The 14,611-nt window shown below is 38.3% G+C and overlaps 1 protein-coding gene across 14 annotated transcripts in view; it reads right to left on the bottom strand.

Moving 5' to 3' along the window:
* The window catches only part of DMD (dystrophin), a 1,477,396-nt gene that overhangs the window by 464,513 nt on the left and 998,272 nt on the right, over positions 1–14,611 (bottom strand). For 13 of the 14 annotated variants that reach the window (XM_042458881.1, XM_042458877.1, XM_042458883.1 and 10 more), the window contains one exon: positions 5,208–5,357. In XM_042458881.1, coding sequence (XP_042314815.1) covers positions 5,208–5,357 — 150 coding nt within the window. Of the gene's footprint in view, positions 1–5,207; positions 5,358–11,000; positions 11,011–14,611 lie in introns of those variants that run through there. The other variant, XM_042458891.1, reaches the window with a different exon arrangement.

Raw genomic sequence — 14,611 nt, 5'->3', positions numbered from 1 at the left:
ACGGAGCCGCGGAACGAATTAATTTCGTAACCCGAGGTAGCACTGTATTGCATATGGGAGATTATATATATATATATATATATATATATATATATATATATGAGAGAAATGGATGCATATATATATATATATATGAGAAATGGATGCATAATATAATAATAAATAATAATAATAATAAAAGTTTTATTTGTATACCGCACCTTCCTTAGATCAGGGCGGTTTACACACATTATACATATACATTCAGTGAATTAAAAACAAAACCACACCGTACATTACACAGTAAAAAATAAAACAGCTAAAACCCCATTAGCCCATCCTCATGGCCACGGAAGAGGAGGGAGGCCCTTAGGAATTTTTATGGGGGGAATGCTTGCTGGAATAAGAAGGTCTTCAGGTCCTTTTTAAATTGGGCCAGGGAGGTAGTCGAGCAGAGCTCGACGGGCAGCGTGTTCCATAGGGCCGGGGCAGCGATGGAGAAAGTCCGCCTGGTGACGGAGGAGAGTCTGGCCCCCGGCACCTTTAGTAGTTGCTGCCTGGATGTTCTGAGGGTGCGGGACGGAATATATGGGGAGAGGCGGTCCTTCAGGTATCCAGGGCCCAAGCCATTTAGGGCTTTATAGGTAATCACCAACACCTTATATTGGGCCCGGAAGCGAATCGGCAGCCAGTGAAGATCTTTCAGCACTGGTGTTATATGGCTGGTCCTAGAAACTGCCATATTTTGCACCATCTGTAGCTTCCGGGTTTGGTATAAGGGTTGCCCCATGTAGAGTACATTGCAGAAATCCAATCTCGAGGTTACCAGAGCATGTACAACAGTTTCAAGGTCCCTCTGGGCCAAGTATGGGCGCAGCTGGCGAATAAGCCGAAGCTGATGGCAGGTGCTCTTGACCGTCGCGTTCACCTGAGCAGTCAGGTGAAGCGACGAGTCAAGAAGCACCCCCAGACTGCGCACGGAGTCCTTCACAGGGAGCGTGACCCCGTTCAGGACAGGTGGAACCACCGCCATTCCTGGACCAGGGGAACCTATCACGAGTACCTCCGTTTTCTCTGGATTCAACTTGAGTCGGTTCTCCCTCATCCAGGATGTATTCCGAATTTGAATTGAAATTGGCAGCAGTAGGTCATGGTTTTTTAGCTGTGCACTAATCTCCCTGGATTGTGTTCCTGTTCTTTCTAATTTTCTACTGGGTTAAAATAAACAGACCTGGAGAGCTGGTATAATCCATAATGGACAGTTAGACTACAGAAGTAAATTCATTATTATTTAATTGGGACACTTGTATCAAGCATGTTTTACAGGCTCATGTCTGGTTCTTGAACTTGGGAGTTCCAATACTGCAACTCTGTCTACATTGAGAAGGCGTAAGGGAGAGGGAGTTCAGCTCAGAGGTACACAACCATGGCAGAACAAAGTGTTTCTAATATTAATTCTGAAGGAATTAAAGGGAGAAATCAAATGTTTGGTGGTGGTTTCAAAGGGGACATGGGGGTGAGCTTTATGGGGCTTTGAGAGCATGAGTTTTACCACTGCTGTTGTACATTTTAACATGACCTGTCTCCTCCTCCCTAAATGTTCTTTCTTTCTTTCTTTCTTTCTTTCTTTCTTTATTATTTTTATTTATTTATATCCTTCCTTTCCCTGACAATGAGATTCAAGGTGAGTTCAGTGGGACTCAAGGCAGGTTTTCCTTTGGACTGGTTAAAAGGGAGGATCTAAACTTTCCTTAGAGCTCTGCAACCTCACTTCAATTCTTTTGCTGAAAAGGAAAAAAAGTTGGTTTGGATTGGAAGTAAATAGTCAAATGGTTTCTTCAATACTGAGTCATTAATGCTAATTAAGAGGAACAGATCATGCAAGAGCAGAACAAGGATTTCAGAATAAGTATGGCAACCCAGAGTATTCCTTTTTAGGATGAATGTAGATAAAGAAGGAGAACCCAGCTTCTGGTACCCAGTTTACCTTCTCATAATCTGACTCATCCCTCTTGAACTAAGAATAAGTTTAAAGACTAATAAATCATTTCTCCTCATGCACACTTCACTGGACCCAGGGCCAGTTTATCTGTGCATTTATTGCACAATAAAATGTCATAAACACATTACAGATCTGCTTCATGTCCTGGCAGGTGGTACATGGCAAGAACTGAATCGCTTCACAAAGGCCATTGCCTGATGTCCTTTTATTTTACTTTGAAGCACCAGGTAGCCAAGCTTAACTCAGTACAGCAGTAAGAAGAGTACAGCTATTAGCTTCTTTGTGTAATAAAAAATGAACTAAAGATTCTTAACATACAGGAATATAGCCTGCCATAGAACACTTCAGTGCTTGAATAATTAAAACATTCATAAAGAAAGTGCAATTTTTAAGCAACACTCTAAAAGGTAATTTTACAAATCATGCTTTCATCACTATTCTGCTTCATCTGAGACTCCATTTTATCCATCTGCTCAAAACAAAAAGCAATATCCATCAAATATACTCTCTCTCTCTGATTTTAAGGCTCTTTTCTGTGCTTATGCATTACAGTTCTTGTATAGATGTGAAAACATGATTTTTCAACATCCTTTTTTTAAAATTTGTTCATCTATGGCTGCTGTCAAAAGATACATGTCTTCAGAGTCAATATCTTCTATGGTTTTTATCCTCCAGTTCTCTCAATAAAATTTTTTCATGGATGATATCAGTGGCCATCAGTCATGATAGGCTACATATTACGTCCAGTATTAGAAGCAGAATATTTTTCACAGGGGTTTGCTTCCCTACTGTGTGAATAGATCTCCAGATTAGTTAGTTTGATTTAGTTTGGATTTTAAAAATATTTTTAATGCACTTTCTTTAGAGAGATCCTGGATTCATCTCATCTTTCTTATTGTAAAAAGGGGGGAAAAAACCATAGACAGTGGGCCTTCCCTTACACAAACAATGGGATGCATGCTCATGGCATGGTGCGGTGTAGCACATGTGCCACAGGCACACATGCCATTTGTTTGTCATGTGGCTTCAGCATAAGCTTGAAGCCGCGTATGGTATGCCTGCATACAGTGTGGGCGCACTGTATATTTAAAATGACAACTGTCCTCCAAATTGTATTTTTTTAAAAAAATTTTGAAATGGAAAAAAAAAGATCAACACTAACTCTGATACATTTCAATTGATACTGATATATATTTTAATTACTAGAAAATAATCATTTAACCCTATTTTTCTAATCCATCCCATGAAATTGTAAGGCACTTTTAAATACTGTCTAGCTAAGAGAGCAAAGTTGTTTCAAATTCCTAATTCATACAATGATGGTAACACACTGTGTTATGTTTATAGCTTGTAGGCAATTACCTCACAATTATCATTTCAACATTATCGCTAGATCAATCAATCAATCAATCAATCAGTGTTTATTGATTAGCCCTTAGGCCATATCAAAATAACTCAAAACAAGATAAAACACGCTATAAAACTTCTATAGAACTTCTATAGAAATTAGAAAAAGCTAAATATAATAAATCTAAAATATGAATAAAATACCGTACAGATACCATGTGAATGCCATACAATTTAAGTACAAAACCCATTAATGAAACAAAATTATAAAACTTGATTATAAAAATCTATATAAAAGATTCAAAATACAAAGATGGGTAAAATAGATAGGGGAAAATATGGCTTTAAAATGATAGTACATAAAACAAAAGATTGAACATCAGTTACACATCAAAATTCCTCATCACCTTTACAGTTGACCTAATTGTCCCCACATATCTAGCTCTCAACTGTATTGCTTTACATAGAAACCGAGCTGTGGTAATAGATATTTTTGAATCTTGACCACTCATGAAGTATGAAGTTCTAACATGGGAATCCCAGAACATTGATCGTTTGATATAGGGACCAAGATACTGGTCTCTTTCCTGTTCGTACAAATTACACTTGAATAGAATATGAGCTAAATCTTCAATCTCTTGGTCTCCACAAATACAAGTTTGCTTATCGTAAGGAATACCATTAAATCTACCGTATCTTACCATTGTGTCAAGCTGATCAAATCTAGCTCGAGTAAATGCCTCCCTTAGGTATTTTGGCATTTGTATTTTTAGATAGCTCTTTGAAAAGTGCATTTTAAACAGCTAAGCCATTTTAAATTGCCTACCTAAGGGTGGCTATATCTTTTTGGGCCTTGATATCCTGGATTCTCTGTCTTGCACCTTTTTTTGCTTGCTCATTGACTGTGCAGGTTACAGGGAGACCACAGCTCATAATAAAGTTTGTTGTTTGTCTAAACCAAGAAGACTCAAGATGGGATTGAGACTGTTCTAAGAGACATAATTTTGGTAGTCTATCTGGCCCCATTTCATTGATTTTACACCAATAGTTAAACACTTTGATTTTGGCTTGCGAATGAATTGAATATATTTCTAGTTCCGCTCTAACAGCAGCCGCAGATGTCCTGTCTACTGCTATTGCTAGATCAAAAGAAGAAAAGCATTTTACCTTTTGTCAAGGTCATACCAACAAGAGATCTAAAATGAAATGCTAAGTATTTTTATTTTTACCATCATATTATAATACTCTTATTATCTAATAATGCCAACAACAATGCAGACATGTGGGAGGCTGGGTGATAGTTCTGGGAAGGAGAGCAACAAGCATTCCCAAGTTTACTTTTTCATGTAATTTAACTGGAACTAATGGCATTTCTGTTCTGTCTCATTTGAAAATATGGAGGGAAAGAGCAGAGAGACAGAAAAGAATGTATAGCAATAGCTGTAATGCCAGGACACTGTTTGGACTTCAGCAGTTCAATATCTTCTTCCGATTCTCAAAGCACACTATAGTTATGTCCTAGAATAAAGTAGGTGCTCCTTGCCCATTGTCACCTTTTTCGAATGTGTAAACATTTTAAAAAGAAGTATTGTCAACCCATCCAGTAGAGTGTGGATTAAAACTAAAGTGTGAAGTAAAATTCTGCAGAAATATAGCCAAAAGAAAGAGACCTGTGGTAGTGGAAAAAATGTTCACTGATGATGGTGAAACGAACAGCAGCAATAATGCTTTAGTCTCCTCATTTGCCCCTGTACGAAATACTACAGGCACATCTTAGAATGCATGCTGAAAAATGGGCAAAATTATTGCTGAAAAATATAGGAGATACCAGTAACAGATTACAGATACATGCTACAACACAGTTGTTCAGATATCTAACCTTTATCCAGCGATGGTTAGCCTCTTTGAGTCTAGTGTCAAGCTTATGTTTTACTTCAGGGCTCAGTGATGCACTACCAAGTGCTTTTCCTCCAGCTTCATTTAATCGTTTCAGTATTCCCTTGTGCACAGGCAGTTCTTCCTCTCTTAACTGGAACAGACAAATGCAACATTTAAAATGAACTGTAGTAGAATTTTTAACTCCCTTATCTTCACCCGTATTGATTAGTTTATCAACTGAAGTAACTAGACTCGAGAGCTCAATTCAGCACAAAATATCCACAGCTTTTGTTTTAGGTTGTGATGCTTCAAGAAACGAAGGGAGGCAGTCAACAGTCCTACTTTTGCATTAGGTAGATTTCACCCCTCATGACCCAGATAGTCACCAAAACCTCAAAATCATAGTGAGATGAAGTAAAATGAGGAAATTATGAAAAGCACAGGAGAACAAAAATGTGTGTATGTGATAAAATACCAACTTCTAATGATTCTCAATGGCCTGTTACAGACAGCCAAAATAAAGCTGCTTCGAGTCACAGTGGAGGTATGGTGTTTCACTGATGCATGCGTCCTAAGAGTCCAGAAGCCACACCAAAGCCACGCTCCAGTCCTTAGGGCTGGAGCGTGGGTGTGGCTTGGTGGACTTCTGACTCTTAGGATGCATCCATCAATTGAAACGCCATTACCTCCACTGTGACTCGCAAGCAGCTTTATTTTGGCCTGTCTATAATAGGCCACTGTTTTCAAGATATTAAAATACCACATCATGGTGCACTGACCTTCTTTTTAAAAGGGGTCTAACATATTGGATCCAATTAGATGTAACAATAGACTGGCATGTCCTCCTCCACCCACACACTTCTTTCAAGAGCACTATATAAAAATCACACATCATCATCTTTCAACATGTTTCACAATTAACACTTCTATATTGCCATGGCTATGAAGATAAGAGATATGAGGTTGGAGGACAATGCATATAATCTCTTGTTCTGTCTTGAACAAGAGATTAATGTGTAACCTAAGCCAATGATACTTCCAGCTATTTATTCACTGCTCGAATGGTTAATTCAGTATTATATGCAATGTCCTTGACTCCACTGATTTTGAGCTGAAGCACTAAAAAAGAGATCCATTTCCCCCACTGCCAAAACAAAAAAAAGGTATTCTAAGCATGTATAATGGCAGGATCCAGAACAGTGGATATAGATTGCTTGCATCTGAATGTTGTATGTTATTGATTCACATCCACATATTTCCATGAGAGTATATATGCCGATGTGGCATCCTAATCCCATCCTTTGACAACGCTAGATTGGGGACATCAGTTTAGATTAGGAGCCCTGTGGCCATGGCTAAATGTCTGTACTACAGCCATTCACTCACAAACCCAAGATTGTGAGTTCAATCCCAGCCAGGGGCTCCAGGGTGACTCAGTCTGCATCCTTCTGAGGTCGCTAAATGGTACCCAGCTTGTTGGGGGGCAATTAGCTTACACATTGTAAACCACTTAGGGCATGCTAAGTGCATTAATAATGGTATAGAACTGTATTGCTATGCTATTGCTATTGAAGATGGCAAACAAAGATGTTATTCAAATGTATATGCTTCAGATTCAGCCAAGAACAGTGCAGTTTTGCAGCCTTTGGCCTGTGTGACATATATACTAGACTGACAATTTTCATTGCTCAAAATTGTTTATCAAACTTTGCTAAGCTAAGACAGCAAATAGCAAAAATGCAGAGCCACTCTAAATCCCCATATCTTTTTTTTGCCTCTCGTCTCAGTAGATCTTGCCAATAATCAATTTAGAAGGAGTCAGACAAGGCTTTTATGAGTTTTTATACTTAGTTCTTAGTTTTTCAGCTATCATAAAGTCTCAACAGAGAAAAGGTTTTAAAAAATAGTTTTTCTGAACAGGCAAATGTTTCCAAGCTGTTCTTTAAGGCACTGAATCGTGCGCAATCATTTTGGAGTGTTGGCAGGGCATTAAGGTTGGCAGAATTTGCTCTTTTACAGCTACCATAAGCTATGATTTGGTCCCAGTGGGGGGAAAAGCTTTTAGGATGACGCAGCCATGAGCTTACATGTTACTAAGAAGCACGACCTACAGTGTTACAAAGGTTCACTCTCAGGTAAAGGGACAAAGGATTACATTTTGAATACTCGCACAAAGTAGATATCCCATTCTAGTAACAGCTGGGAAGGGGTGCTTGTCTTGTACATGCATATGAACTCCAAAGTCAAAGAGTTTACAAATAAAGTACTGAAACTACATACTGAGGAAAGGGGAATTAGTCCTGTTTTTAGCCACATCCCCTTCTTCATATCTGTATTTCCTTACAGTGTGGGGAAGACTTTTTTTTTAAAACACTGATAAATTATGATTTTCCACATAATATTTTTGGAAAGAATATTAGCACTTATAAAGTTCCAACTGCCTTGGCTCTGGCCTCAGAGGAGAGAAGGGGCAGGTGAGGCTCCACCAGGCCTAGATATTCTAACTATCACTCTCCTGCCCATGGAGGAAGAAAAGAACTGGAAGTATCTCGCTGGACCTGATCCCCTCCCCACTGGCCATTCCCTTCCTTTAGTGTCATTTTTTGTTTAGATGTAAGTCTGAGGACTGGAAACTGTCTAATTAACTATTTGTAAGCGCTCTGGCACAAGAGCAGGGTATATATGAATGAATGAATGAATTATTAATGAATGAATGGAATCTTGAGAGCCAAAGTGTGCAGTGGTTAGAACCTGGACTACACTGTGGAGAACCGGGTTTGATCCCTGTTCATCCATGGAAACCTACTAGGCAAGTCACACTCTCTCAACCTCAGAGGAAGGCAAAGGTCAACCCTCTGAACAAAGCTTGCCAAGAAAACCCTATGCCTTAGTGTCACCATCAGGTGGAAAGGCACACAACAACAACACAGTCTGTGTGACTGTTCCTAGAAGTGCATTAGGAATGGTCTGTCAAGTTTTTCTGGGGTTTTCTTGGCAAGATTTATTCAGAGTAGGTTTGCATTGCCTTCCTTGAGATTGAGAGAGCGGACTTGCCCAAGGTCCCCAGTAGGTCTCTTCTTACTGTTATTATTTAGAAATTAGAGGATTAATGTTTCTTGGCATTTGAATCTAATCCTCTATATACAGTAGTTATGGGATAATCTCCATTCAATTTGGTGTGATAGTTTCTAAACGAAATTTGTAGGACCAGTAGGTTTCCATGGAGAGCAGGAACAGAAATCCACTGGGGAACCTGAGCAGTCAATGTCCAAAAAACTAGGTTCAAATACTTAGTTCAGAATGTGATGAGCCTTGGACTCTTTCCAAGTTAGAACTGAATTACATAGCAGATAAAGCAGTTTGACACCACTTAAACTGCCATGACTCAACACTATGGAGTTCTAGAGAGACTTTTAGCCTATCTCGTCAGAGAGGCTCTGGTACCACAACAAAACTACAAATCCAGGATCCCACAAGATGGAGTCATGGCGTTAAAAGTGGTGTCAAATTGCATTAATTCTACAGTGTGTAGCAGTAAAAAGCAAACATTAAGATAGATGGAACAGCAACTGATCCAGCCTCCAATAATTTCCTGTGATGGAGAAGGGGCAGTAAGAGGACACCAAAAAATGCTTTTGAGAGGAGAAGGACAAGGCCCCTCTTGGTGTCATAGTTGGGGGATCTGATGCATGCCACCACCTGAGGAGAAGGAAGAGAGTTCAATCTATAAGGTTCTGTTTAAGAAACTATCACACCAATGAATGATATTAAATGGCGGGGTACAGACCGCCGCGCTTTGCGGCGATCTGCCGCCGCCGCCAAGGTCCGCAGGGAGCCGGAGCTTCAGACGGCCCGACTCCCGCGCGGAGAAAAAAGAAGCTCCAATGGAGCTTCTTTTACCGTCGCGTTGCAACGTAGCGAGGCGCCAGGGGCGCGCTCGCTATGTCACAAGCGGCGCGACAACGTCTGGACGCTGTGCGTCCAGTACGTAAAGATGGCGGTGTGCGTCCAGTACGTAAAGATGGCGCCGCCCATGTAGTACGGAGTCCGTACTAGGCCCAGGTCGTCTATAAGCGACCCTTTTTAAATGGGACGTCCGGAGGACGTCCCAAATGCCGGTGCAGAAAGCACCTCAATCTCCAAATAATTTATATAGGATTAGATTCCAAATGCCGAGACCACATTAATTTCTCTCAACTACTTTATTAAATAACAGTAAGAAGACCATGTTTTATGCACAAAGATTTTCAGAGCTTGCTTATAGGAGGAGTTGTTCCTGAAACCTATAGTGAAGTAAGATTCCACCTCATTAAAATATTCCAAACCATGTCTTGGCCATTTTCTTGCTTGATGCATGCTTGCATTTATAAACTGCTTTTCTTTTTAGAACAATATGGATGCATAATCAATCCATCATATATTATAAAATAGAGAATACTGATCACTCAAGATGAACAGACTGACAGAAAACCATGGTGTCACTCCATTGTCATGTCTAATCAAACTTCTGTTTATGACAAGATATGAAGCAAAGCTTCTGCCTAAGATTTTAATAATTTGGCAGCTTCATTTTTTAATATTTATTCCTTGATTTGCAAAATATTTTCTCAGGGCAGGTGTAGCCTCAACTGGCCAAGGAGATAGGCTTCTGACACTGTAATGCTGACTGCAATATAATCAAATACTTTGCTTAGCATATTTAGAGAGAGGAAACTGAATGGATGTTAACACATGAACCTTCACTTGTGGTTTATGTCATGTTAAACTAGGTCTCAGACATTAGACTTTCGGCTTTGCAACTACTCCTGGCTCTATTGAGTGAGAAGCACCATGAACCATGGAAGCGAAGTAACCCATACTGTAATAGCAAATAAGCTAAATGAATTGACCTATAATCTGAGCCTTGCGAAGTTTGTGCGACAGATTCTGTTTATTTTTATTACATCCTGATAATTACTTGCTATTATGAAGATGTGTTTTGAATGTGTACCTTTTGCCATTGACGTCTTCTGCCTATAAAAAGTATCTGTTATAAAAACGTATTAAAATGGGTTTTTATATTCATTTCTGAAACACTGGTAATAGACACTAATGACTTTAAAACTGGTTCAAGTGTTTGACACTAAATAGTAAATTTACCTATTTCTCTTTCTCTTTTTAACCTTTCAATAAGTCTTGAAATCATGCAAACATTTTCAACATCATTATACATACTTTCTCTGCCATAGCTATACTTATGTCATGAATGGAAAATTAAAAAAAAACTGAGAAATTAATATGTTGATTTTGAATCACGGAGAACACCACATAATACACCCTTATCTGGGACACCTTCACATATGACCTTAATTAACATATAATCCTGGAATGCTTACATAAATAAATTATTGCATATTCTCTCTAGCATCTCCTCTAATCCTCCAGTGTGATTCTATGGTATGCTTCAACAACAAGTTTGATCACAACACTGTGGTAGAAATGCATAAAAAGTGTTCTCTAGATTTCTTTTCTAGGTCCTGCAAAGTACAATTCTGTGGTATGCTTCTGCCAGACAATTGACTGCTGGACAGTGTGCAATTTTGACTTACTGAGAGCCCACAAGTTTCTTTGCCTATATAACTGAAACCACTAATTAGATGGTTTCTATTATATATAATATGATTCAATATAATCATCAACTTATAATGGCGCATAGAACTGAACTATGATAAATCTATTTGGCATGTATTTACTGGGGAGTGAGAACAAGGAACATATGACGAAAGAATATGTAGTTCTTCAAACAGTATATTACCTTCACTTTTTCAAGACGTATCATTTTAACTGTATTCATTTCCTGTTCAAGGGGAATCCAACCGTTCTACTCTTCCTTCGTCTATCCTAATAATATGAGCTTGTTGAATTGTTACTGCAGTTCTTGCCAAAGTCTTCTGTTTCTTCTTCATTCCTATAGTGGAAAAAATGAAATGAATGGAGTGATTTTAATTTTCAGATAGATATTGTTATCTACTCTTGTGTGGCAGCAAACCACTGTGTCAACATATATTTGCTTTAATTAAACATTCCCACAACACATTAATGAATGCAAAGTCAGGTCTCATCCAAAACTGAAACTACATTTTTAGAAACAAACTATCATATATCATACATTTACTATGTAGGTTGTGGAATAGTTTATTGGCTGGCAGCAATTTGCCTGCACCAACCTTGGGACTCCTTGGACTCCAAATCCTGCTTCGCATGTTTGAGACAATTCCTAAATCAGCGAAGATGATGTGGCCTAAGAGAATGAAGGAAGGAAAATTCTTTTTACATACAGATTCTGGTCTTTATACATGGCGAACAATATCTCAGATTATTGAGCACACACAAATTGTAAGACTCACCCAGGGAAGGTCCGTTTTCTCTCACATTTCTCAACACCATAATAAGTACACTTGATTGAGAACACAGAACGCCTTCTCAGTGGCTGCTCCCAGACTGTGGTAATTTCACTGTCCACAAGAAGCTAGGTTGGCAACTCTCCTCGCTTATCCTTCCTCCTGTAGACAGACCTTTCTGTTTACATATGACTTTCATTTTAACTGTCTTGTCTGATGTAGAACTTTTAATGAATAAAATTCTTAAACTAAAACATTTTATTATTATACAAAAAATAATATATAAAACCATACTTTATAATTTTGTTTATTACTATGGTTTTGTACTTATTTATGCATTCCCATGGTATCTGTATGTATTTATCATATTTTAGATTTATTGATTAGCTTTTTCTATTTTTATAGACTTTCTATAGAATTTTATAGTGTTTATCTTTTGTGTACTTTGTAGGCCTAAGGGTAATCAATAAAAATTGATTGATTTAACACACATACCACATACATCATAACTACACTCTACCAACACCCACAAACTAACTACCAATATAAAACACAAAGTAAACCCAAGGGGAACATAAGTGACTTTCCAATGTACAAGTGAAGGGTGTAGTTATAAAATTCAGTCTGCTTCCCTCTAGTCTACACCACACACACACACACACACACAAATCATTAACAATCCTGCATGTTCATTCCATTCTACTCTGCTTCGAGAACCTAAACTACTATTCCCCCTAATAAGCTTCTATTTTACTAAAACGTATACTATCACATTATTTCACTGTCCTCATCATCTATTCCCTCTCTCCTTTTTCAAAATTCTGCTATTTATACATCTTGCTTCTTCAAACTATCTCATCAAAAATTACTTCATTTCAGAATCCACTTAGGTGCCAACAACCTTTAAAGCAGTTATAATTATTTAAATTTTACATACAAATTTCTTCTCCAGATTCAGTTTTTACCTAACAACCTTAAACACTGCACTTACTATTCCAAAACTAACTTGAAGTTTATCACACTGGGGTAAAAACGTTCCCATGTGTTTCTAACGGCACGAGCGGAGGCTGCGCACAGACGTGATGAGACCACCGGATGGTGCCCAACACGCTACTTTACCAAACCGCTGGTAAACTCCAATGTTTTCAGACCAATATCCACTTCTCCATTATGGTGGTTGCTGCTTTGTTATAACCTTCTTTCAGCCCCATCACTTGCATTAATATTGGTTCCTTTCTGTTCCCCAACAATCATTTGAATTGGGGTTGTTTTACCTGCTTCATTTCATCATTTTCCTTATCATTCTAACCTTCAAAAAGTTTTTTTAAATTCCAAATTTTTCCAATTTTTTCTTTACAATCACTGTTTCTTTCTCTTTCCATCTCTAGTCTCATCTGTCTTAAATCCCTAAGCAGTTGATTCAAATCATTGACTTAACTGATTGGTAAGTTTTGTTCTTGCATATTTTATCATGTAGCCACTATTTTACAGCTGTTCATGACATTTCCTCAAAAGCAAACAAATACAAATTCCTTTTTTTGTGATAGTTTAGTCCCAGTTGCTCCTAGATTTCCTGTTCTTCCATGAGGTTTTACTTGTATTCCACAACACCATGAACCACCACTTGTATTCTCCTCTATCACTTCCGGAGCCATTATGTCTTTTGCCTTCATCATGGAAACATGACCAATTAACAATAAGCAATCCAATTCTTTCTCACAGTCTAGTGGACTTCAACTCTTTCTGTACAGCAGTTTTTCACCCAAAACAAATAAATTGGGGCTTTAAGTTTCTAACATTTGCATCATTTTACTTTCTATTTACTCTCCTAATTCTTGGTACAATACTATAATTGTTAAAAAGAAAGGAGGGGCTACTTTCTTCTGCTACTTTCTTCTGCTTCTCTTTAATCTGTTTACCTATTGGAGTTTTATATTATTCATCATTTTTGAATCCATAGAAGTTGATGCTAGACAGCCATTTTCTCCTCTCCAATGGCTTCCGCCATAAGCTGGAAGTCATGTAAAATGCATCCGCACATTGTGCACGGGTGCAACGTAATTTTAAAACTGGCAAAAAATTGAATATTTCGCTAAGAAAAAGTCCAGGAATAAAACCAAAAGTAAATGCATTCTACTTCAAGTTGTCAATGCTTCAGTTTATCCAATTTGTCCCAGAGCAGTAAACCATTAAAGGTCACTGCTTTTTTCAACTGGAACCTACCTAGACCAAGTTGAACTGTGGCAAAAAACCCATTGGCAAGCAGTATAACACTATTGAATCATATGTAATTTTTGAAGAAGTACCATTATGTATGGGACTTAAAAAAACCCCTGGTACAACATTTATCGTAGACTTACCCATTAAGTTTTTTTTTAACTGTATTTGTTTATTTAAAATCACAAAAAGACCTTCATGTTGGCTTTTGTGTGTTGTGTGCCTTCAAGTCATTTCTGATTTATGGTGGCCCTAAGGCCACCCTATCATGGGTCTTCTATGCAAGAGAGGTTTGCTATTCCTTTTTCTGAAGGCTGAGCAGCCACGTGACTTGCCCAACAGTCACCCAGTGATTTCGTGGCCAAGTGAGCTATGAACCCTTAACACCATCATGCCATGCTGGCTCTCCATATTGGCTGAGACATTCTAAATGCCACCCACATTAACTAAAAACTGTAAATCCCAGTATTGCCAACAGGATTTCCGCACCGCAGCAGTCTTAAAGTGGATAGCAGCACTATATATAATTGTAGTGCCCAGTTAATCTATCTTGTTTCCCCAAGATGCTCACAAGATCTCTCTACATACTGATTCCTCCTAAGCACTAACACTGCCTATATCTTTGCCCAACTCTTGCTCAACTATCTTCTTGTTGCCTTTGGTGTTCTCCCTGTTCGAAACAGGTATACCATTTTGTCGTATTGTTTCGCACCCATGTGTAGCATAAACTGTGTATTTTACCAAGTTTCAGTACAAAGATAGCGAACTTTTATCTAAGCTCATACTAAGTCTGGTCCAACTAGCTATG

The sequence above is a fragment of the Sceloporus undulatus genome, chromosome 3 (assembly GCF_019175285.1).
Source record: "Sceloporus undulatus isolate JIND9_A2432 ecotype Alabama chromosome 3, SceUnd_v1.1, whole genome shotgun sequence".
Taxonomy (NCBI): Eukaryota; Metazoa; Chordata; class Lepidosauria; order Squamata; family Phrynosomatidae; genus Sceloporus; species Sceloporus undulatus.
Note: the sequence above shows the minus strand (reverse complement) of the source record. Positions and strands in the feature narration are given on the sequence as shown.